This window comes from Piliocolobus tephrosceles, chromosome 2 (genome assembly GCF_002776525.5).
Source record: "Piliocolobus tephrosceles isolate RC106 chromosome 2, ASM277652v3, whole genome shotgun sequence".
Classification (NCBI taxonomy): domain Eukaryota; kingdom Metazoa; phylum Chordata; class Mammalia; order Primates; family Cercopithecidae; genus Piliocolobus; species Piliocolobus tephrosceles.
In genome coordinates this window covers 56,239,573-56,261,413 of record NC_045435.1, presented here as the reverse complement: position 1 = coordinate 56,261,413, position 21,841 = coordinate 56,239,573, and the positions used below count along the sequence as shown (strand labels likewise).

Here is a 21,841-nt window from a genome sequence, read left to right as displayed (position 1 = left end):
CATTTGTATGTCAAAGATATATACAAGGTGAACTAGACTGAGTTTCCACCTTTTACAAATCCTCTTCAGGGCCTCAGTTTTACCACCTATAAAATGAGGAAGTGGAATCAAAGGGTCTCTTGTGCCCTCTGTAGCTCTAAGATTCCAATAAGCAACATTCAGAGTGGGGATAGGAGTTCGTGAAATACGAAAACAGGAAGGTGTGAGCCTTAGGGTCTGGGTCAGGGATCAGAGTACAAGGGGCTGGTTAGAAAAGGGGAGGGTTTGGAAAGGATTAAGGAATTTGGGGAACATCCACATGGCAGATGATCTGTTTCCCCTTGAAGAGGTCTAGCAGTGTGGCACCTTTCTTCCAAACCACTCTTAAGTCGGTAACAGTGCTGGTACCCTTCTCACTTCTTCATGAAGTCCTGTAGATGGTGAGACGGATAATATCTTCCATCACTTCTTTCTCAGTGTGTCTAGACAGGACTGACCTTGAGTAAAACCATTTCAGCTCAGAGCTTACCAATATAAAAAGCCCATCAGATGATAAAGCTGAGATGGAATGTGGTTGTGTTGAAGCAGCTTATTGGTGAGGGAGGGTGTGTGTGTGTGTGTGTGTGTGTGTGTGTGTGTGTGTTTTCAAAGATAAATGTATCTTTCCCTGAAACAGCAGCATAGAACTTTGGAAAGATGTTTCAGTAGGCTTAAACACAATGTATTGTTGTATAAAAGCAGTAACAGATCAAAGTTGAATACTAATGGAATCCAGAAAAGAATAGAAGAAAACTACGAAAATTGCTAAAAATCCTCATACATTGGCCACTGGGAATGTTCTGGCATATTTCTTAGCTAATTGAAAGTGCAGGGGAAGTTGCCTAAGCAAGATGTCATAAGCCAGCTTGGATGCTGATGTGGGGAGAAGGGTGAGTGAGCCCGATTGTTCTTTATTCAGAGTCTCAAATGGGCTCGGCCTGCCCTTGTCCAGCATGGGTGGCCGGCCCCACCTTTTTCTCCTCCTGTGACCTCTGGTTTCCTCAACCTGGCAGCCTAGGTGCCCAGGACCCAGCAGGTGTCCACCCTGTTTATCATGGTCCCTGTGGGTGCCCAGAGAGTCCTCCACCTGTGGCCCCAGAATGACTTGGAAGGATTATTCTGTGGCTGGCTCTTCCTAGGGATTTCATCAGAAACGGGTGTGGTTCTCTCTGCTGGGATGAGCCCATCTTTGTTGTGCTGTATCATCCAAGAACAACTATGGAGTCTGGGAAGGCTGATTGGTCATTCCAGTCCAGCTGAAGATTACATAATGTGGCTCAAAAACAGAACCAGACTGACACCTTGATTTGTGCAGTTTGGATACCCTTCATGTGGCTTAGTTGGTAAAAAGAGAAATCAGTATCCCTAAAATTTTTATCCCAAAGAAAGAAAGGAAGTAACTTTACACAGGAGCTGAGTACTGAAAACTAGAGTCAATACCTGGATGGCAGTGCTGACTCTATCCCAGCTCTAGGCAGATGACATAGTGATTTATAATACTTTTGCATAATGCTTTCCAGTTTATGGGACATTTTTACAGCCATCTGATCCTTACAGTAACCCAGTGAGGTAGCTGGTGAGGTGATCTCTTTCAAAAAAGAAAGAAAGAAAATGGACCAGGTTGGTGAGCTAGCTGACTCATACACTCATTCACCATCCCATCCTGTATACACACAACTGAAACTCTTCTTATTACAGCCCATTGTTTTTTCTACTGACACACTAATGTCACAAGACTGTGGCAGAAATGTACAGAACCTGTGAAATACAGGGATATTAATATACATGTTGTCTGAAGTCACCATACTTTTGGGACAAGGAGAACTGAATTCCTTGAATCTGGTGCTGGCCAACAAATTCCGGGTGTGGAATCCCATTTTAAAAAAATTAATAGACTCACAAGATAGAAGAAGAAAAAAAAGAAAAAAGGACAATTTTTTAATAAGATAAATTACTAGACTTTATTTTTTAGAGCAGTTTGGGGTTTAGAGAAAAATGGGGCAGAAAGTACAGAGTTCTCATACATGCCCTTCTCCTCCTGACTCCCTGCCAGTTTCCTCTGTTAGTAACGTTTTGTATTATTGTGGCCTGTTTGTTAAGATTTGATATGCCAATATTGGATACATTGTTATTAATGCCCCTTCATCATTTGCTGCTTACTTTGCCGCCAGCTTTTCATGTTGTGCATTCTGTAGGTTTTCACCAATGCAAATGACACCTATCCACCATTACAGTATCATACAGAATCGTTTCTGCTCTAAAATTCCTGTGCACACCTCCTATTTATCACTCCCTCCTTCCCTCCCCCTGAGCCTCAGGCTGTCTCTGATCTTACTGTGTCCAAAGATAGGAGCCATTTTTTAGGGTTTTTATAAAACATGTGTAACAGATTTTTTTTTTTTTTTTTTTTTTTTTTGAGACAGAGTCTTGCTCTGTTGCCCAGGCTGGAGTGCAGTGGCACGATCTCGGCTCACTGCAAGCCCTGCCTCCTGGGTTCAAGCGATTCTCCTGCCTCACCCTCCTGGGTAGCTGGGATTACAGGCGTGAGCCACCATGCCCAGCCTATAATAGATATTATTAAGTGGTGTTTCAGAGTGGTTAAGTGGTGTTCAAACCACTGAACATAGTTAAAGATGACTATTTTTCCACCAAAACCAACAGATTCTGTGTTTTTGTTTTTGGAGGGTTAGGTTTCATTTTGTTTTGCTGTGATCTTAGAAAAAACAGCTCTAAAGATTTTTTTCTTCCTCTTCAATGAAAATAATCACCCTAGCTCATAAAAGGGACAAATGATTTAAGTCAGTTAAGTGTCCCGTATTCCTGCTTTTGAAGACATAAATACTATCTTCAAGCCTCCTCCTCCTGACATTTTCTGAGGGTTTAAATACATGGAGAGGCCAAATCTCTCAGGTTTCCAGGCCTACCCCATACCCACTTCTAGTCACTTCCATCACCCGAGCATCCCTAGGCATTCTGGGAACATCCAGTTTGTCTTCCTGCCTGGTAAGAGCAGTAGAAATGAAGCTGCCATTTGAGTTGGAAAGACCATCTTTGCCTCCTCGCATCTTCCCAGAGGGGATTCTCAAGGGCCGGGAATCCAACAGGACCATTTTTCTGGGACCCATCTTCTGTCCCATGACCCTTTCTTTTGCCCTCAAGCCCCCCTCTCCCTCAACACCTCATTTTCTGATTTAGCTATAAAAGATTCGGCAAAAATGTTCCATTGTTTAGGTGGTAAACATAATACTCTACCTGAGCAGACTTTCTCTGAGGAGGTGATTGATTACTTGGTAGTCTTTCTTAGAACAGCCTCTTCTTTTGAACCTGAGAAGAAAAAAAAAAATACCCCACTTCTCAGAATGATTAGCATTTGCATCATACAATCCAACTTCCTCCTCTGTCTGGCTGTCTCTGTCTCTCTCTCTCTCACACACACACACACACACACACACACACTCACACACACACACACTCACACACACACACACTCTCTCTGTCTCTCTCCCTCTTTCCAATCAAGGACATTTCAAGAGGTTGGTCAGTACCACCCCCACGTCTAAAACTTCGTGTTTGCCTTTGCAGGGACTTTTCCAACTTTACCTAGAAAAGAACTAACCAGAACCTTAGCACTTGTGGTCAGCCTGCTTCCGGCTGTGGCTTCAGTTAGTTTGTCTGCTCTGAGAGAGGAAGCACTTGCTGTGACGGGAACTGCACTGGCTGGATTGTAGGAGGACCAGGGCAGACAGTGCCTAATGACATTGGTATGTGAGATGCCAGCAGCAAGGAGTGAGTGAAGCAAAGCAGAGTGAAGCCAGAGTCAGACCCAGTGGCAGATGCGGCCGACAGACGCTTAGTGACCCCGTAATCCTCTCCCCACCTTCCCCTCCTGACTGCATATACACACACACCCCGAGATAATTCACAACAAAGTGTCTTAGCTGAAGATGACTTTTCCAAAAATCCATTAGAAGCCAAGACACTGAGACATGTTTTTGATCTTGAATAGATAATACTGGCAAGATTCTGCAAACATTTCTAGGCCTTCAGACTCTGGCTGGCTGGAGAGGCGTGGGTGACAGGCTTCATTGGAGTCATTCAGCACTCAAGCAAGCTCAGAGTATTGTGTGATAGTCTTAGCTAGAGAGAAATTGGATTCAGGTGTTCTCTCTCTGCACCTATTCCAGTAATTGGGTTGTAGTCTAAACATTTGCACTTTTGAGATTTAGATTCTCGGTGCAGAGGGGGACCCTGTTGGTGCGGAACCTTCTACCACCCTAGAGCCTGTCCTACTGCACAGGATGCAAAACCAATGGGAAATTGAGAGAACAGTTTGGCTAAAATTGCTAATTAATTTTAACTACCAGGTACTCCTTGGTAATTTGAGATTGAATTTCATAGCCTACGATGATGATTTAATTAAAACACTGGCAACACCTAGGATCTCAAATTTGGTGCTCTCCCCACTTCAGTGCAGAAAAGATATGAATGCTTGCCAGTAGGATCCCTCCTAGCCCAGTTTTTCATTGTGAGATATTGAGGGAGTCAATGGGGGAGAATCTGTGTGGTGGTAATTGATAAATTTCTAGACCAGAAAATCCTTTTGCTATCTTTGCATTGAAGGCCCCCTATGAAATGGAGAATGAGGCTTTATCCCTAGGATGGGAGGGAGCACATGGCCCATGTGGCCTGTAGAAAGGATGACCTTCTTTGAAGCGCTGGGTTTTATCTTTAACATTTGATTGAGCACTTTGGGAGGTGGTGATTGGATCACCTGAGGTCAGGAGTTCAAGACCAGCCTGGCCAACCCCATCTCTCTCTACTAAAAATACAAAAATTAGCCAGGCATTGTAGTGCATGCCTGTAGTCCCAGCTACTTGGGAGGCTGAGGCAGGAGAATAGCTTGAACCCAGTAGGCAGAGACTGCAATGAGCTGAGATGGCGCCACTGCACTCCAGCCTGGGTAACACACCAAGACTCCATCTCAAAAAAATAAATTGACCTTTCTATCTGGTCTAGGTAACTTTTATGAGTTTAATATAAAAATATTTCACTCATTTACCATTGGTTAAAATGGATATTCTACATTCTAAAAAGATGCATTATTTCTTTTTATGGCTTTATGTACCCCTTGGGTAGGGCCATCAAGTCCCAGGATTACAGGTATGCCATGTAGCAGCACAAGACGCAGGGCATCAGTGCCTCTCCACCACCACTGAGGTGAGGGGCACAGATGCCAGGAGCAGCCCTCAGCATGCTGATGGGCCCCATTCGCGTCTTCAGCACACACTCTTTAGACACTCGCACTTGGAGGTAGGGCCTCCGTGCAGCTCCACAGAGGCGAAGAACTATGCATTGAGACCTGACCAGTGACCACAGTTCTTGGACTAAAGCAGCTTGAGAACAGAGACCTTGTCTTTCTCGTCTTTAGATCCTTAGTGCTCAACACCATGCAGGGCACAGATATTGTAAAAGTTCAGGAAAAGGCTAGTTGAATGGAGAATGTCTGTGTATTTTGCATTTATTTGTTCAAAGACCCTTCTGAAATCATTGCTTAGAGGGCCAGGAGTCACATATGGCATGAAAGAAGGTGAAGGAAATTCTCATTTTAATCTGTAGTCATTTGGTCACTTACTATTAGAATAAGGGAGATAAACTGTTCCTTAAACTTTCAGCTATGTGCAGACTCTTGCATCGGTTTTCTGGAGTCTTTTGAAGGCCTCATTAATGTGGACTCTGTTTGGAAATCTGTGTTTTCTATTTTTATAGAAGGTTTGCTAAGCAAATGAACATATGAAGGATTTGAAAGCCAGATTTTAGATGGATTCGCTAACATTTTAGGCAGTTTAGCATTCATTTGCATGTCAGTAATAAGTGAGCTACAGGTGAGTTCTGACTACTAGCAGTGAGGACTGTGAATGTCCATCCTCTGTCCTTTCCACTGGTCTGGTCAGGCAGGGCGACCTTTCACAGAGCTCCTGCTTCCTTCTGTTTCCCTCTAGTCTTCAACAGTCTGAGCTGCTCCTGCCTGTCTGCCCTCATCCCCAGCTCCAGCCACACTGGAGCCTCACTGGGCCAGTGCCCTCTGTGAAATGCCCACATGCTTGCTCAAGGGCTAACCTTCTTTAGGGCCAAGCCTTGCTTGAAGAGGATTCTAGCCACTCAGTCACTGGCTGTTGGGTCTTACTTGGACGCTACTCTCTCTACCGCTCCTAGATACAACATAGCCTATGTTATTCCTTATTTTTTTATTTGTTTTGAGAGAGTCTTGCTGTCACCCAGGCTGAAGTGCAGTGGCACAATTATGACTCACTGCAGCTTTGACCTCCTGGGCTCAAATGATCCTCCTGCCCCAGCTTCCCGAGTAGCTAGGACTACAGGTGCCCACTACCACACCCAGCTAATTATTTTTATTTTTTATAGAGATGGGGTCTCACTCTGTTGCCCAGGCCAGTCTCAAACTTCTGGCCTCAAGCTATCCACCCACCTCAGCCTCCCAAAGCACTGGGATTATGGGCACCAGCCACCAGGACTGGCCTGGCCTATTAAAAAAAAAAAAAAAAAAAAAAAAAATCTAGATGGTCATTCTCCTTAACTACATTGTAAGCACTTCAGTGGCAGGAATTCTATCACATACTTAGGTATCAAAACTGCTTGTCCTTTGAGGGGGTCTAGGATGCAGCGACCATGTCTGTGTTGCTCACTGTAGTATCCTCAACATTGTTGTATCCAAAGTGGGACTTTGGATCTTTTTTCTTGAATTTGTTTTCTTCAATTGAGGTCAGTCTGCAAAAACATGTAGCAGCCACCCCTGAGTACCTAGGGCCTTGTGCTAAGTGATGTCTCTGCAGCTGTGCTTTGGTTTGTGGCTTCAGCAGCCTAGCCCACATCATCCCTCCTCCCCTCGCCCTAGGGGGAGTGAGTGATCACCAGTGACCTGTCGCCTGTGTGTGCCCTCTTCTGAAAATGAGGCTTCCTCCTCGGAGTTGCATAGTCCTTGAACATGGGCTCCGTCCTTGGTGGGAAGACGTGGCTATGTCTGAAGGATTGACACAAGAGAGATGAGTATGGTCAGTGACAGGTCACTGCAGCTGCACGGGAGAAAACTGGTTACAGATGGGAAAGCACTTTGGGTTTCTAAGCTAGTCATCTCTGAAATGGAACATTTTTTAATGATCTTTTGCCCCTTGCTCTGTGATGGGAAATTGATGAATATAAGCTAACGTTAAGACACATGAATGAAGTGTTTATTCAAGGTATAGGAAGGTAGAGATTGCCACTTTTCTCCTCCAGCAGTCACGATAAGCAGCTCAGGCTTACTACCTAAGCATTTGTGATCAGGTTCTATGCAGAAAAAGAGTTGCATATCATTCTGTCCTTCCATAAGCTTGTATTAGTATTGAATGTCTACTATGCTCTAGTCAGTATACAAAGGTGGTTCCTGCCTTCATAAAGCTCACAAACCCGGCCCGCCTGCCCACCAATATCTTAAGCAAACGCTCTGTGTCACCTTGTTGTCAGTGTGGTATGACTTCTTGTGATATTTTTCATCTAGTTCTTATATGGCTTCTGTATTGCTAGATGGCCCTAGGTCAAGGTACAGTTTAATAATCTCACTTGATTTGTAATATTTAGACATGTCTCATGGAGTTTTGTTATTTTAAATATATTGATGTCTTGTCTTGTATACAGCAGAGGTGAGCAAACCCAGCCTGCTGCCCGCATTTGTAAATAAAGTTTTACTGGAACATGGACATACCCATTTATTTATTTACTGGTTGTTTGGGGGTTATAAGAGAGAAGCTGAGTAGTTGTTACAGAGACCAGATGGCCCACAAAGCTGAAAATATTTACACAGAAAATGTTGCCGACCCCCATGGTGTGCACAGAGCAACAATTATCCACCATTCCGAGTGTGTGTGTTTGTGGGAGGGGGGCTTGTTTTAGAAAGACCATTAAATGTATCCTTAGAAGATGAAACTGGTCCAGGTGAGAATGACACCAGACATGTGGAATGAGTCAGTTTTCTTCCCCCTGTCTCATGCTAAGCTTTTCTTACTGTTCATTCCTGCCTCTCTATACGGAACTTATGTATGCGGCATGCTCTTTGGGAGAAAGGCATATGTGGGCAGAAGGAAGTGAGGTGGGAGGAGGAGTTGTCCCATTCTGTTAACCAGTAGTGAGAAGTACTGTTTACAGGCATAAGCCATAGACATCAAAAGGATGGAGATGGACGGGGGAGGAAACTGAATGGGCCTGTCTTAGGCTAGTTGCCAGCACCCATCAACCATTTCAGGCTGGAAGGAAAAGGAGACAAGGGGAGTGGTTTTTATAAGCTCACAAACGGGGACATTGACGGAGGAGCCTATTCCCCATTTTCAGCCTCTTAATAATCTCCTCACCCACGCAAACGCATACATGCACATGTATCTGTTAAGTGACAGAACACTTGGGACCTTAAAATTCACTTCACTTCGAGTGTTTGCAAAAGGTTTTCGCAGTATAATGCATTTTAAAATACACAGCATAATATGAGGCCCCTCGAGCTGTCAAATTCAAGGAGACAGAAAATAGAATGGTGGTTGCCAGGGGCTGGGGGGAATGGGGTTAATGTTTAATGGGGATGGAATTTCAGTTGGGGAAGATAAAAAAATAGTTCTGGAAACAGATGATGGGGATGGTTGCACAGCAGTGTGAATGTACTTAATGCCACAACTGTATCCTTAAAATGGTTACAATGGTAAATTTTATGTTATGCATATTTTACCACAATTTTTTTAAAAAAACAAACTCATCAGCCATGTAATTTGCAAAGATCAGAGCTGCAGTGGCAGTATTCAGATTTGGAGATTAGGACTCTTGTTTGGAACCTACATTTCCCCTAAATTTAAATTTAAAGTGACTTCCTCTAAGAATTAAGAGTTCCATTGTATGCAATTAAAAAAGATAGCTACTGAGCAATTAAAAAACTACACAGCACATTAGTTCTGCAATAGAAGGAAATAACCTAATGAGAGCTAGGAAACATGGCATGGTAAGCTGGCCTTTCTTGTTTTTACCTCTAGAAGTGACTCAGTCTTTTTTTTTTTTTTTTTTTTTTTTTTTTTAAAATGTGGATTTTAGGAAAGAAACCTTGACTGGTTCCCCAGGATGAGAGCCATGTCATTGGTCAGCAGTGATTCTGAAGGAGAACAGAATGAGCTGAGGAACCTGCAGGAGAAGCTGGAGTCCACCATGAAACTTGTCACAAACCTTTCTGGCCAGCTGTCAGAATTAAAGGATCAGGTAAAGAAAGAAAATCCCAGTGCCTACCCCCTATCGCCATCCCCACCCACCTCCCACTATCACCACACCAAATCTGATGAGGAAAAATCAGTTGTGCTTATGTTACAATGTTGAGGCGCTTCACCTAGATGGAAAAGGGAGCCGGGCAACAGAGGACAAACCCACTCACTCCTCCAGTCTCCTCACCCCAACCCCCTTCACTCCCCTTTTCCAGGATAAAGCCATGGTGCTACTTTCAGTGCTGCTCAGGACATGGTTTTAATATGAAAAACAAAACCAAAAAAAAAAGGGGGGGGGGGAAATGCAGACTACTTCAGTGAAGTGCTGTCCAAAAACCACTATGCATAAAGCTATACCCTTTTTACTTTATGTACTGATGGAAGATTAAAAGCTGTTTCTTGTTTTGCTTCCTAGCCCTCAGACTTGTCAAATCCTCACCCCCAGATATTTAAATTTAGCATCCTAGGCTAAACCATAGTCATGGAAAAGCCCTTTTGGTTTCATTCCTTTCTCAGCAGCTTACTGAGTGGCTATCATAGTACAGGAATTGTGCCAGGTGCTGGGGATAAAACAGTGAATAATATAGACATAGTCCCTGATCTCACAGGGCTTAACCATCTACAGAAATACTGCCCACACCCCGCTTCCTATCCGTAAGGTAAGTAAGTGTTTTGCTCTTATCCTACGGATAGGAAGCGGGATGCGGGCAGAATTTAAATTGGAAGCATGGTGTTTCCAATTTAAAGTAAGTTGTAGGAGACATGTTTATACCAAACCCTGCGTACTCTTCTTCCACCCTTTTGACTCCTTTGAAATGAACCTGCCACAGTCACCAGGTGGTTATCTAGTGATAGGCTGCAGCTGTGTGTTAAGGACTTGTACCCTGGGTGGTAAGCAGACCCTGATTGGTTTTATTAGTGCTTTTCTGTAAGTGACTGGGATAATCATGTCCAGTTCAGCATTTTATGTGAGTTTCTGAAAGTTCTTTAATCAACTCCATAGACAAGATTATAGTGTTGCACAGCAATAGGCATGGGCCATGTCTGCACTGGAGGTAAGTTGCAAGGTACACCCGTGGGTGATTTATCACTCTTACAAATATCATAACTAATGAAGACCGCATCTAGAATGCTCTTACTGGAGACAGTTTACAGAGCATTTTTAATAATCTATTCCAAACTGTACCCTGAGATGCCATTTGGCCTCAAGTTCTTTTCTTTTGTCTGTATTAATATGCAAATAAAAAAGACTAGTAGGAAAAGAAGGCCTTATTTATGAAGGTTGTCTATAGCTCTGAGCTTGGTAGCAACCTAAAATGAGTAATAACCTAAATAAGTAAAACTAATGAAGATCTAACTAGATTACTTTGCTTAATATTAGCGTTTTAACCCTGCTGTGAAACATTTGGCAAATGTTCTACAGGACTAAACTGACTCTTGAGGACATTGGTGGCTACAGCTGCTTCTGGCACCCTCCCCCAACCCCCCATCCAGCAAGCTTTAGGTGTCTTCTTCTCCCATTTGAGATAACTGTGGCTACCAGAATCTCAGTTAAATCAGATGTTTAAATTAGGTGCCAAAAATTCTTACAGACACTGAGCTAATACTTAAATAAAGGAACACTTCATTTCTCCATAAAATCTGGTGCCATTTTCCAAAGAAACAGAGGATCTTTGTTTCACACCCGTGGTACTGGAATTGCAACAGTGAGGCATTCTAGCTCTCACGTGCTAATGCAAGTGGCGTTCATTCTTGCTCACTCATTTCTGCTTCTCATTGTCACACTTGGAGGCTCTCTGGGGGTTTGTTTCAGTTGATCTGAGAAACTGGGTGTTACCAATTTACTAGAGAGTTTCTTAAAATGTATCTGAAACAAACTATTAATGGGCATTCTGTGGTGGTAAACCAGGCACCGCCTCCCTACACTACCTGTCCTTTCAGAGCTAAGAATGTGTTATTTTGAATTGTTCACAAAGAGTGACTCTGAATCTGCTTCAGTGCACACTTTACAAACCAGTGAGCATCGTCAAAGGAGTGAGTTGAGCTGAGGAATTAAAGAATACAGGTATAGTGCCGGGCATGGTGGCTCACGCCTGTAATCCCAGCATTTTGGGAGGACAAGGAGGGCTGATCACCTGAGGTCAGTAGTTCGAGACCAGCCTGACCAACATGGAGAAACCCAGTCTTTACTAAAAATACAAAATTAGCTGGACGTGGTGGCCTATGCCTGTGATCACAGCTACTCGGGAGGCTGAGGCAGGAGAATCGCTTGAATCCAGGAGGCAGACGATGCGGTGAGCCGAGATCATGCCACTGCACTCCAGCCTGGGCAACAAGAGTGTAATTCCATGTCAAAAAAATAATTAAAAAAATAAAGAATACAGGTATAGGAGAGTACCCAAGACTTCAGATGTCATCTCACCTCGTTCCCTTATTTTCTTGATGAGGATACCAAAGGAGCCCAGAAGGTTCTTAGGCATTGCCAGGGTGGGAGCTCCTGATCATCCAGTTGGGGGTGGGGGAGGTGTGTGTGTGTGTTTTCATTTGCTTTGTTATGCCTCTGTACTGTTTGCCTTTCATGGTTGATTGACTGTTTACATTCTTGCTCTTTTTTAAAAAAAAGCTTAAAGTTTCAGAAGTCAAGTTGCATCATATACTTACATGGTATGGAGGATACATTCATTGTCATTTTATACAACTGAGCATAGTAGAGACTTGGCATTTCTAAAATCCAAGATAAGATTATTTTGGTTAAGCCAAAGTTTTAGTTTAAACAAAATATGTAAAATTTGATTACATATGGACTAAGGTTCATTAAGTGACATCAAAACCAGTATGGTTTAAACTGCTTGATTCCAGCCTTTTATGCATTTTTTATTTTGAAGTTGGCAGTTGGAACCACTCTTCAGAAAGCCCTTCCCCTGTGAATGAATTTGAAATTAAACTGTTTTTTTTTTTCTTAGAAGATATTATAAGTTAAAAAGAAGCATGAGAAGCCAGTAGTACATTCTCAAGTGCTTTTACCAGGATGGATCTACTTAAGTTTTAATGTACTCAGAATTACAGGAAAAATTCAGCATAGCTGCTTTTTTTTTTTTTTTGAGGGGGCAGGGGCATTTGCATCTTTTAAACTAGTCAGTGTTTTCTTTTGATTACGTAACTTCCTACAAACCTTTAATGCATTTGAGAATCAACTTGTTGAACAGATTTGAATTTTATTAAGTTTGGTTATAGCAATCATAAAGGTTTAAAAACCCTTTATGTGCAAAACGTATTTTAAAATGCAGATATGTTAGAGAGCTGCTCTTTCTTAAATGGTAATTGTGAGAATTCTTGCTCTCTTTTTTTTTTTTTTTTTGAGACAGAGTCTGGCTCTGTAGCCCAGGCTGGAGTGCAGTGGTGCGATCTCAACCTTGGCTCACTGCAAGCTCTACTTCCCGGGTTCACGCCATTCTCCTGCCTCAGCCTCCTGAGTAGCTGGGACTACAGGCGCCCGCCACCGCGCCCGGCTAATTTTTTTTGTATTTTTAGTAGAGACGGGGTTTCACCATGGTCTCGATCTCCTGACCTCGTGATCCACCCGCCTCGGCCTCCCAAAGTGCTGGGATTACAAGTGTGAGTCACCGCGCCCGGCCAGAATTCTTGCTCTCTGTGGGAAAAAGTTTTGAATTAAAAAATAAAAGCTCCATGAATGATTATTGGACAAGAAACCTGGTGATATTTTTTTAAAACAGCTATGAAAAAATACCATTCACTAGTAAAAGTGCTAGAAAACACAAAAACTGCTCCATTACTTAGAGAGATTTGTTGTTGTTGTTGTTGTTTTTGTTTTAGATTTTCTGATTCAAACCAGCAGAATCGAGCAATGATAGCTTAAATGTGGATGACTTTGGTCTTAATCTTTACTGTTATTTACCTCTTTGGTTGTTTGTTATGAGTTGATCTGAGAAACTGGGTGTTACCAATTTACGAGAGTTTCTTAAAATGTATCTGAAACAAACTATTAATGGGCATTCTGTGGTGGTAAACCAGGCACCGCCTCCCTACACTACCTGTCCTTTCAGAGCTAAGAATGTGTTATTTTGAATTGTTCACAAAGAGTGACTCTGAATCTGCTTCAGTGCGCACTTTACAAACCAGTGAGCCTCGTCAAAGGAGTGAGTTCAATCTGAGGGAAAAAACTTCTTGTTAGGTTACTAAAATTACGGTTAGTGGTGTCACTTTTTCTATTATTGCCAAGAATGGTTGGTTACGATTGCTATTCTAAGTATTATTTAACGATGCCTCTCATCTTGAGGTTTCCCCTCCCAAGAGATTCTGAATACTAAATGTGATTCTCTTACATTCGTATTCCAAGGAGGAGAACTAATGTAAGAACTTAAAAAATTTTTTGCATGTTTTCTTCATAATGCAAAAGAGCAAATACTGAGAAGGGCTAACTTTCTTGAAAATGTGACTGGCTTCCTATGGGACGACGACCATTTGTTGTTGCTAGGAATACAAGAAGTGCTTGAAAATTCAGATCATATTAGCATGTTACAGCGTTTGGCATTTTTCATGCAAGACGGTTACCTTGCTGAAATTAACTGCTTAAGGACAGAAGGCATAACACAATATTAGAATAACTGCCCAAAGTTGGAAAATGGAATATTAAACAACCCGTACTGCACCTATGTTCCTTATACTGTGCTGGGACCACAAAAGAAGACTAAGTCAATATCTGCCCTCTAGATCCAGGATCTGGCAAGAAAGACAACGAAGTAGAATGCTAGCAATCTGATACAGTATGAATGACTTGAAGCATGAATAGTTTCATGGAGCACAAAGAAGTAGGTAGTGGTCCTGTGTGAGGTTTGCAGTGAGGAAGGAGTTTAGCTTCTATAATCTTACAAGCAGGTGACTTCTGAGCTGGCAGAGAAATGCAGTAGGGGGCTTTCCAGGAAAGGAATCAGCATGAGCAACGGCATGAAAATGCATGGTATGCTCAAGGAATGGCAGTATGTTCTGGTTAATTCCGTTCCTTCTTTCAGCCAACACGTATGAAACACCTGTTTGCCAGGTGCAGCATTAGGTACTGGGGCTACAAAGATGAATAGATCCCATTCTCTGCCTTCAAGAACTAACAGTCTAGAGTGGGAAACAAGGAAACAGATAAATTATAATTAAACATGGTGAGTATATAACCGAGCTATGAACACACTGCTCTGGGAATGAAGAAAAGGGAGCAATTTGTTCAATCTGATTTCTGGGAGAAAATTAATTACCACAGAAGTCCTCTCAGAGGTGGTTAAGGCAGGAGCTTGGTTTCAAAGCTTGAGTAAGAGGCCCGGTGAAATAGAGAGGAAAAGAGCATTAGGGATCAACTCTTAAGAATCTGAATGGTATGTATACGTTGATAATAAATCAACATAATTGTATTCAAAGGATGCTTTGGTTCCATTTCTTAGTATTTGAGGCTCAACATTCTGAACATGACTGATTTTATAGGGCTGTAGAAAGTAATTGTGATTACTAGAGTTTGCTAGTTGTTTAGAATCTGAGTAACCAAGACCTTACTGTAACATGAAAGCAGCTTTTCAAAGACTATTAATATGTGTTATAAACCAGAAATAGGGCATTTGTGTGCTGTCAATGAACTTTTCTTCCTATACCAGCCTTTAATCATTTAGAGGCCATACTGGTAGATTAAAATTTGCCCATTTCTACTGTATGCCTCGTGTTTTCATGAACAATCTTTCAGATGTTTGGCTGTATCTGACTTGTAAAGGTACATTATTCTTTGCTTCTTGTTTAGATGAGTCAAAAGGAGGAATGTTGAATTTCAAGCTAGTTTCTACATTTGTAGAGATGCGAAGAACAGCATTACTGTAACTGTTTATCCTCAGCTACAAGGGAATTTTGAGGTTTGGTTTGGATTTTTTTTTTTTTTTTTTTTTTTGAGACAGAGCCTCCCTGTGTTGCCCAGGCTGGAGTGCAGTGGCACGATCTCGGCTCACTGCAGCCTCCACCTCCCAGGTTTAAGTGACTCTCCTGCTTCAGGCCCCCGAGTAGTTAGGATTACAGGCATGCACCACCATGCCTGGCTAATTTTTGTATTTTTAGTAGAGACAGGGTTTCGCCATGTTGGCCAGGCCGGTTTCAAACTCCTGGCCTCAAGTGATCTGCCTCCCAAAGTGCTGGGATTACAGGAGTGAGCCACCGTGCCCAGCCATTTTGAGGATTTTTAAATGTACTATAAATGAGACATCTCACACTACTCACAATAGATGTTTCAATATTAGAATTTTGAATATAGTTACCATAGTTTTTTTAATCAAGAGTCAGTTTTGTTTCAGATGTCCAGAGAGACTATTATCTGACAAAAATGCTAAGGATAGAGTTTGGTCATGATATTTGTTTTGATATAGGTAACAGTAACAGACAATAATGATGCCTTATAACAAGATATATAGATAGTACATGTGAATGTATGTAGGTAGCGTAGGTAAGTAGGTAGAATTGAACTAATAAAACCAGAAATTATGTGAGAATATGCACTAAGAGGCTGGGGAAACCTAAGCGGCCAGAATTGTTGGCCTCACTTTCTTATAGATTTAGTCCTTCGGGGTTTTGAGGGATTTTTTTTTTTTTTTTTTTTTTTTCTGTTTTGGTTCCCTTATCATTGTAATTGGATGGTAACTGCTACTAAAAGACCAAACACTTTAGCAGTTGCCCAATTCCTTCTCATTTAGCAGTCATTTAAATGGCAGTGATGTTGACTTAAATGACAGCCATTCTGTCTAAAAGGCCATGGTTAATCAAAACAGGATCAGTCAAATGTGTGTGCCTACTATATGCTCCGTTGCAGAGAATCTTCTCCAAGAGCTTTCCTCATTTGAGAAAAATAATATATGTACACAAATTATTTTTTTTTAAAAAAGTGTTCAAGTATATACTCAAAGTGATCTTGTCCAATTTTGGAGATTATCAGTGAAAAACCTCTTCTAGAGCAGTGGTTCTAAAAGTGTAGTCCCCAGACCGGCAACATCTACATCGTCTGGGAAATCGTTAGAAGTGCAGATTCATGGGACCTACCCCAGACCTACTGAGTCAGAAACTCTGTTTCTGATCTGTGTTTTAACCTTCTGGGTGATTCTGGTGCATGCTGAAGTTTGAGAACCATTCTTCTAGGGAAACAGAAAAGAACATTAGATGTATAGTTGGTAACTTAAAATTATCAGGAATATGACTACCTGAGCAAAGAATTGGCCACTAACCCACGTCAGTGGGGAGCCTTAAGGTTAGGGAGGGAGGGTGGGTGATGGGATCACTTAAAAAGACAAATGAATAGGGCTGCTACCTGAGATATCAGGCCGCGGCTGTGGAAGTGAAAAGGAAGCCAGGCCACCAAATAAAGACTCCTTTGCTTTAAAGTTTAAGAGAAAGACTAACTGACAAATTGAAAAGTCAAGGAGAGCTGATTTAACAAACAGGGATGAAAATATGCATACTAAAAGGTCATCTCAAATACAAGTAGTTATTTAAAGCAAAATTACAGGGGAAAAGAGTCTTAATGGCCAACTTTGACATTCAACTTTGAGTTGAAAGATTTCAGCAGCTTTAAATATAAGCTTTGAGTAAAGTATCCTTCAATAAGGGTTGAGCACACCAAGATTTCTTTCTTTTTTTTTTTTTTTTTTTTCTTCATTCCTCAAGACAAGCTCTCAGTTGCCCAGGCTGGAGTGCAGTGGCATCATCGCTGCTCACTGCAACCTCTGCCTCCCAGGATCAAGCAGTCCTCCCACTTAGCTTCCCAAGTAGCTGGGACTACAGGCACATGCCACCATACCTAGCTAATTTTAGTTTTTCCTTTGGTAGAGACAGGGTTTTGCTGTGTTACGCAGGCTGGTCTCGAACTCCTGGGCTCAAGCAGTCTGCCCATCTCAGCCTCCTCAAGTGGTGGGATTACAGGCGTGAGCCCACTGCGCCTGGCTGAGCACACCAAGATTTCTAAATGACTTTGAACACTTGAGATGATCCAAATTTAGCTAAGTTGTATTGGATTCCCTCTCAAGGTTACCTGCCAAGGGAAGGGTTGTGGGAGAAAAATCTGAGCTAAACATCTGAACTATCAGGCAGTAAGATGAATGAATTACTGGCATTTTAACCTAATTGTGAATTTATGTCATGTGTCATATTAGGTTCTCCTTCCTGAGCTGAATCTGTGGAGACCGTGTAGTGTGTAACACTTCCTTTAAAGATGTCACTCACCTAAGGCAACTTCAGGGGCTAGCTGGAATTTCCTAATCCAATTCTTCATTAAAAGCTTTATTGAAAGCTACCTTTTGGAAATACTAAGTCCTTGTAAATCTTCCCATCTAAATTATAACAGAGAAAGCATTTCCACAGGAGCCTAAAAACAGTATTTTGATTTGAGAGGATAATGCTAGTTTTGAAGAAGAAAAAATAACCACATTAAAACTGAACCTAGGTAAATTAGTCTTATTTCATGTTCTCTTCAGATATTTTGTACCAAAAATTGGTTCAAGTGAAAAGTGAGATTAAGGCATCTACTATGTGACAGATGCTGTGCTGAGAAATTTACATATAACCTCGCAATTCTCCACCAATGAGCTAGGAATTATCATCCTGATTGTATGGATGAAAAAACAGATTTTGATAAGTTAAATGACAAAACCATAAGAAAGTAGGTCTGATTCCAAAGCCTTTATTCTTTTTACCCTAATTCTTCTACAATTTTAGGAAGCTAAAAACACAGGAGTAGGACCTTAACCCACTTGTAGACAACAATTTTTTCTAATATATATTTCGTACAGCTTTTTTATCTCAGTTGACTTGAATGCTCAGCCTTAAATCCAAAACTAACTACTGGGTTAAGGAAAATCTTAATACAGAGGCAGAAGTAAGTATGCCGTAAAATACCTAAAACAGGTCTAGAGACCCATCAACATGAGAATATATTTAGTTCAGCAACCAAATGCACAGAATCAGCTTCTTGTTTGGGGTTTTGAAAGCACTTTTTCATTTGAACTAGTCTTAGGCAATGATCTCACCTGACTTTAAGCAAGCCTCAGTGTCTACTGGGGTGGCAGGAAATAACATGAATGGCTACAGCATTATTTACAGCATTTAATCATTCTGGACCTCAAAGAGATTTGAGAACATTTCTCATTTTCCTAGTTGTGGTAGGTAATTTTTTTTTTTTTCCTCTAACCAACTACTCAAGAATGATTGAAGAGAAAAATCGGGACCCACTGAAAGAGTGTGGACATAAGCCCTGCCTCTCAAACCTAGGATTCTAAACACTGCTTTTCTTGATAGTATGGTATGTTGTTACTGTCATACAAAGCCACCATTTGCCGATGAGTCTTCAAATCATTTGGAAATGGATTTGGGAAACAAGAAAGAATCCTGTGCTTTTACTGTTTTTTGTTTCTTTATGAAACAAGCAGCAAGCAATACTTCTGAACGTTACATTGCATGACTAGGTCACAGAATTTCCCATTCTGCTTAAGAAGATGCTCTTTTGAAGTGCTGTGTGTTTGATATAGCGATGGTACACTATTTGTAGAAAGTGGGTTTCAGTATAAACCATAACCACAGAGGTAAATCTATGGTTCAGTATGTGATTTGACGTACAGGAAGTATCTGGGTCTAATGATGAAACTTTTTAACTTTCCAGATGACAGAACAAAGGAAGCAGAAACAAAGAATTGGTCTTCTAGGACATCCTCCTCACATGAATGTCAACCCACAACAACCAGCATAAGCAAATGAAAAAAAGGAATTGTATTTACCTTTTATAATTATTATTAGTGTGGGTATGGCTAATGAGTTCTGATTCACCCACGAAGGTTACATTTATGCTGAATACATTTGTAAATACTCAGTTTTATACCGTATGTATATGATTGCTACTCTAAAGGTTTGGACATATGTATTGTAATTAGAATTGTTGGCATGATGACATTTCATTTGTGCCAAAAATATTAAAAATGCCTTTTTTGGAAGGACTAACAGAAAGCACCTGATTTGCACTTGAACCAGATTATAGATTTAAAAGTATATGACATGTATTTTGTATTTAAAACTAGAATAGCCAGTATTTATGTTTTTTATAAAACTGTGCAATACGAATTATGCAATCACAAGAAATTTGTAGCTCCCAAGTGTCCTAAAGGGAGTGCACATCTTTGAAGCTGGTGTGTTAATACTATGTAATAAATGGTTAATTATCAAATGATGCTGCTGCCAAAATTATATTAATAGTGAGTTTCAGGCCCCTGGGCATTTTGTACCATGTAATTATCCTATGGTGATGCTGTTTCTCATTGTTAGTGGCAGTAGTGCCTCCGTCTCCTAGTGATAATGCTCCAAGTCTATGAACTGTTAAATCAGCATTCATTTTAAGAAAAGCAACTTTAGTTTCAAAGATACTTTTAAGCTTCTAAATTGATCATTTAAACTATTTCTTTAAATAAGAGAGCCAAATTAGAGGCTCATACTTTAGCTTGTGAAGAAGATAATGAATTTTTTAAAGGGAACTTTTTATGCAATGTTCAGGATAAATGCATACTGCTGGCCAATCAGTGTCATCTGCTGGGTAAATTTTGATGTCACGTTATAAAGATATGCATAATTGATGGTTTCTAGATTATCTAGTCCAAACAATAGTTTATTTTTTTCTTCATCTGAACCAACATGCTACAGTAGCTAAGAAGTATTAAAACTATATACATCCATATAAAGATGAAATATGAACTATCTCATTAGAAGTCATAGTTGAACACAGACATGTTATTCTTCTGAAGGAGCCACATTTTATTTGTCACATGATTTCTTTTCTTGATGGATGAAAGTATGAAAGGAAACTTTTATATCTGTTGCCTAGTTTTGTACATGGATCTCATTTTACAAGAGAATCTCTCTGCAAAAAAAAGTTTAAAAATGCATTGAAAGCAGAGTTCTGAAATGAGTAAAGTTTGTAAATGCATATATAAAAATATTTAATAAATGATGCAGAATATACAGTGACTGGCTGGTGACTTTCATTTGGCATTTGTGACTTAACTACTATTCCAGTTATATACTTTCTTTAGGATCAGTTTGAAGTACAATCGGTTTGATTACCAGGTTAATTCAGAAAATGTTTACCTGATTATTAAAAAAAAACAACTTGTTGTTATGACAACTCTGAGGAGAATTATTAGAGCAAACATTGGGGAGTAGTTAGTACAACATTCATTCATTCTTCGGGATCAGTGACTGCCAGCCAGGCTGTTGGGAGCATCCTACTAAATCTCTTGTCTCTTCTGCTTTCACTGGGGGATCTTTTATTTGCTGTATGCAATGTGGAAGTATCGGGAACAGCTGAAATTTGTTTTATTCATGCCCAGTGGTCAGGGTCCCTCAGGAGTGTGTAAAATGTTTTTACAGAGCCACCTCGCCCGTCCAAACATAGTAAAACCTGTTCCCTCCTCAAATCAGTGCTTGCTCTGGCTGCTTTTTTTTGACACTCATTTTCTCTCTGCTTTGATAAATAATACCACCCAATGTTGGGAACTGGGTCAGGATTAAATTCCAGTTAAATGGCTAGTTTCATAATTAATGCTTCTACTTCATAAATTTGATAATTTAAAAACAAATTAATTTTTTCCAGTCAGTGCAGCCTGTTTCCACAAAATTTTTCCATCATAAGAGAGATACCTACTTTTATCTGTAAGCAAAATGGCAATCTATGCTAACCCCCACAACGCACGCGTTAGCTAGCAAGGACTTGCTTTTCCCCTGGGCTTTCTCTTTGATCTCTCACACTGCCCAGCGCAATGTGGCAGTGTGTGTGGTTTGTCTCCCAAGTCCCATCCAGTTCATTGGAAAGTTCTGCATTGACATGCCAAGTTGCAGCTTTTACAGGTTTGTCATGTTCCGTTTGAATCCTGTCACTTAAGATATAAATCTTCATTCAGTGTGCCAGCTTCAGCAGAAAATAAATGAAATTGGAATGCCACTCCACCCTCCATGCAGTAGATCCTACCCTTGCAGTTTGGGTGTGAACACTAAAGCTGGTACAATTGAAACATGCAGTTTGAAGTTAAAACTCCAGTGGCCTTTGATGTGTAATTGTAATTCTGCCTGCTTCCTTCACATTGTGACTTTCCGACACCTCTATTTTAAGATCAAGGTCCAAGTCACCTTCAAAGTTACCTACCCAGATGAAGAATTAGCGTCATCAGGGTGAAAGTACGGTAGTACTCGCTAATATGCGAGAAAGCCAATGTTATTTAATTAAACCATTTTATTTAGTATTAAAAGTTTGCTGTAGCACTAATTCAAGTTTCAAGCATTTGCAAATTTCCCTAACTAATCCATTTGTTAAAGGGTCTGGGAAATTCCATTCCACTTCTCTAACATTTATGGGATCTTACCCTTTCCATGCCCCTAAAATTGTATAGTGATTACCCTGTTTCTCTCTACAAATAAAGCTTCCACTCTGTTGTCGTCCTAAAAGTCTAAATGATATTCCATCCTGTTCAGTTTTCTCC

At 40.8% G+C, this 21,841-nt stretch overlaps 1 protein-coding gene across 6 annotated transcripts in view; it reads left to right on the top strand.

Moving 5' to 3' along the window:
- The window catches only part of ITPR1 (inositol 1,4,5-trisphosphate receptor type 1), a 355,793-nt gene extending 335,464 nt beyond the window's left edge, over positions 1 to 20,329 (top strand). For 5 of the 6 annotated variants that reach the window (XM_023218584.1, XM_023218583.1, XM_023218582.1 and 2 more), the window contains 2 exons: positions 9,139 to 9,300; positions 18,982 to 19,539. In XM_023218584.1, the coding sequence (XP_023074352.1) occupies positions 9,139 to 9,300; positions 18,982 to 19,068 (249 nt within the window). In that variant the 3' untranslated portion in view covers positions 19,069 to 19,539. Of the gene's footprint in view, positions 1 to 9,138; positions 9,301 to 18,981 lie in introns of all 6 variants that reach the window. The other variant, XM_023218580.1, reaches the window with a different exon arrangement.
- The last annotated feature ends 1,512 nt before the right edge of the window (positions 20,330 to 21,841 follow it).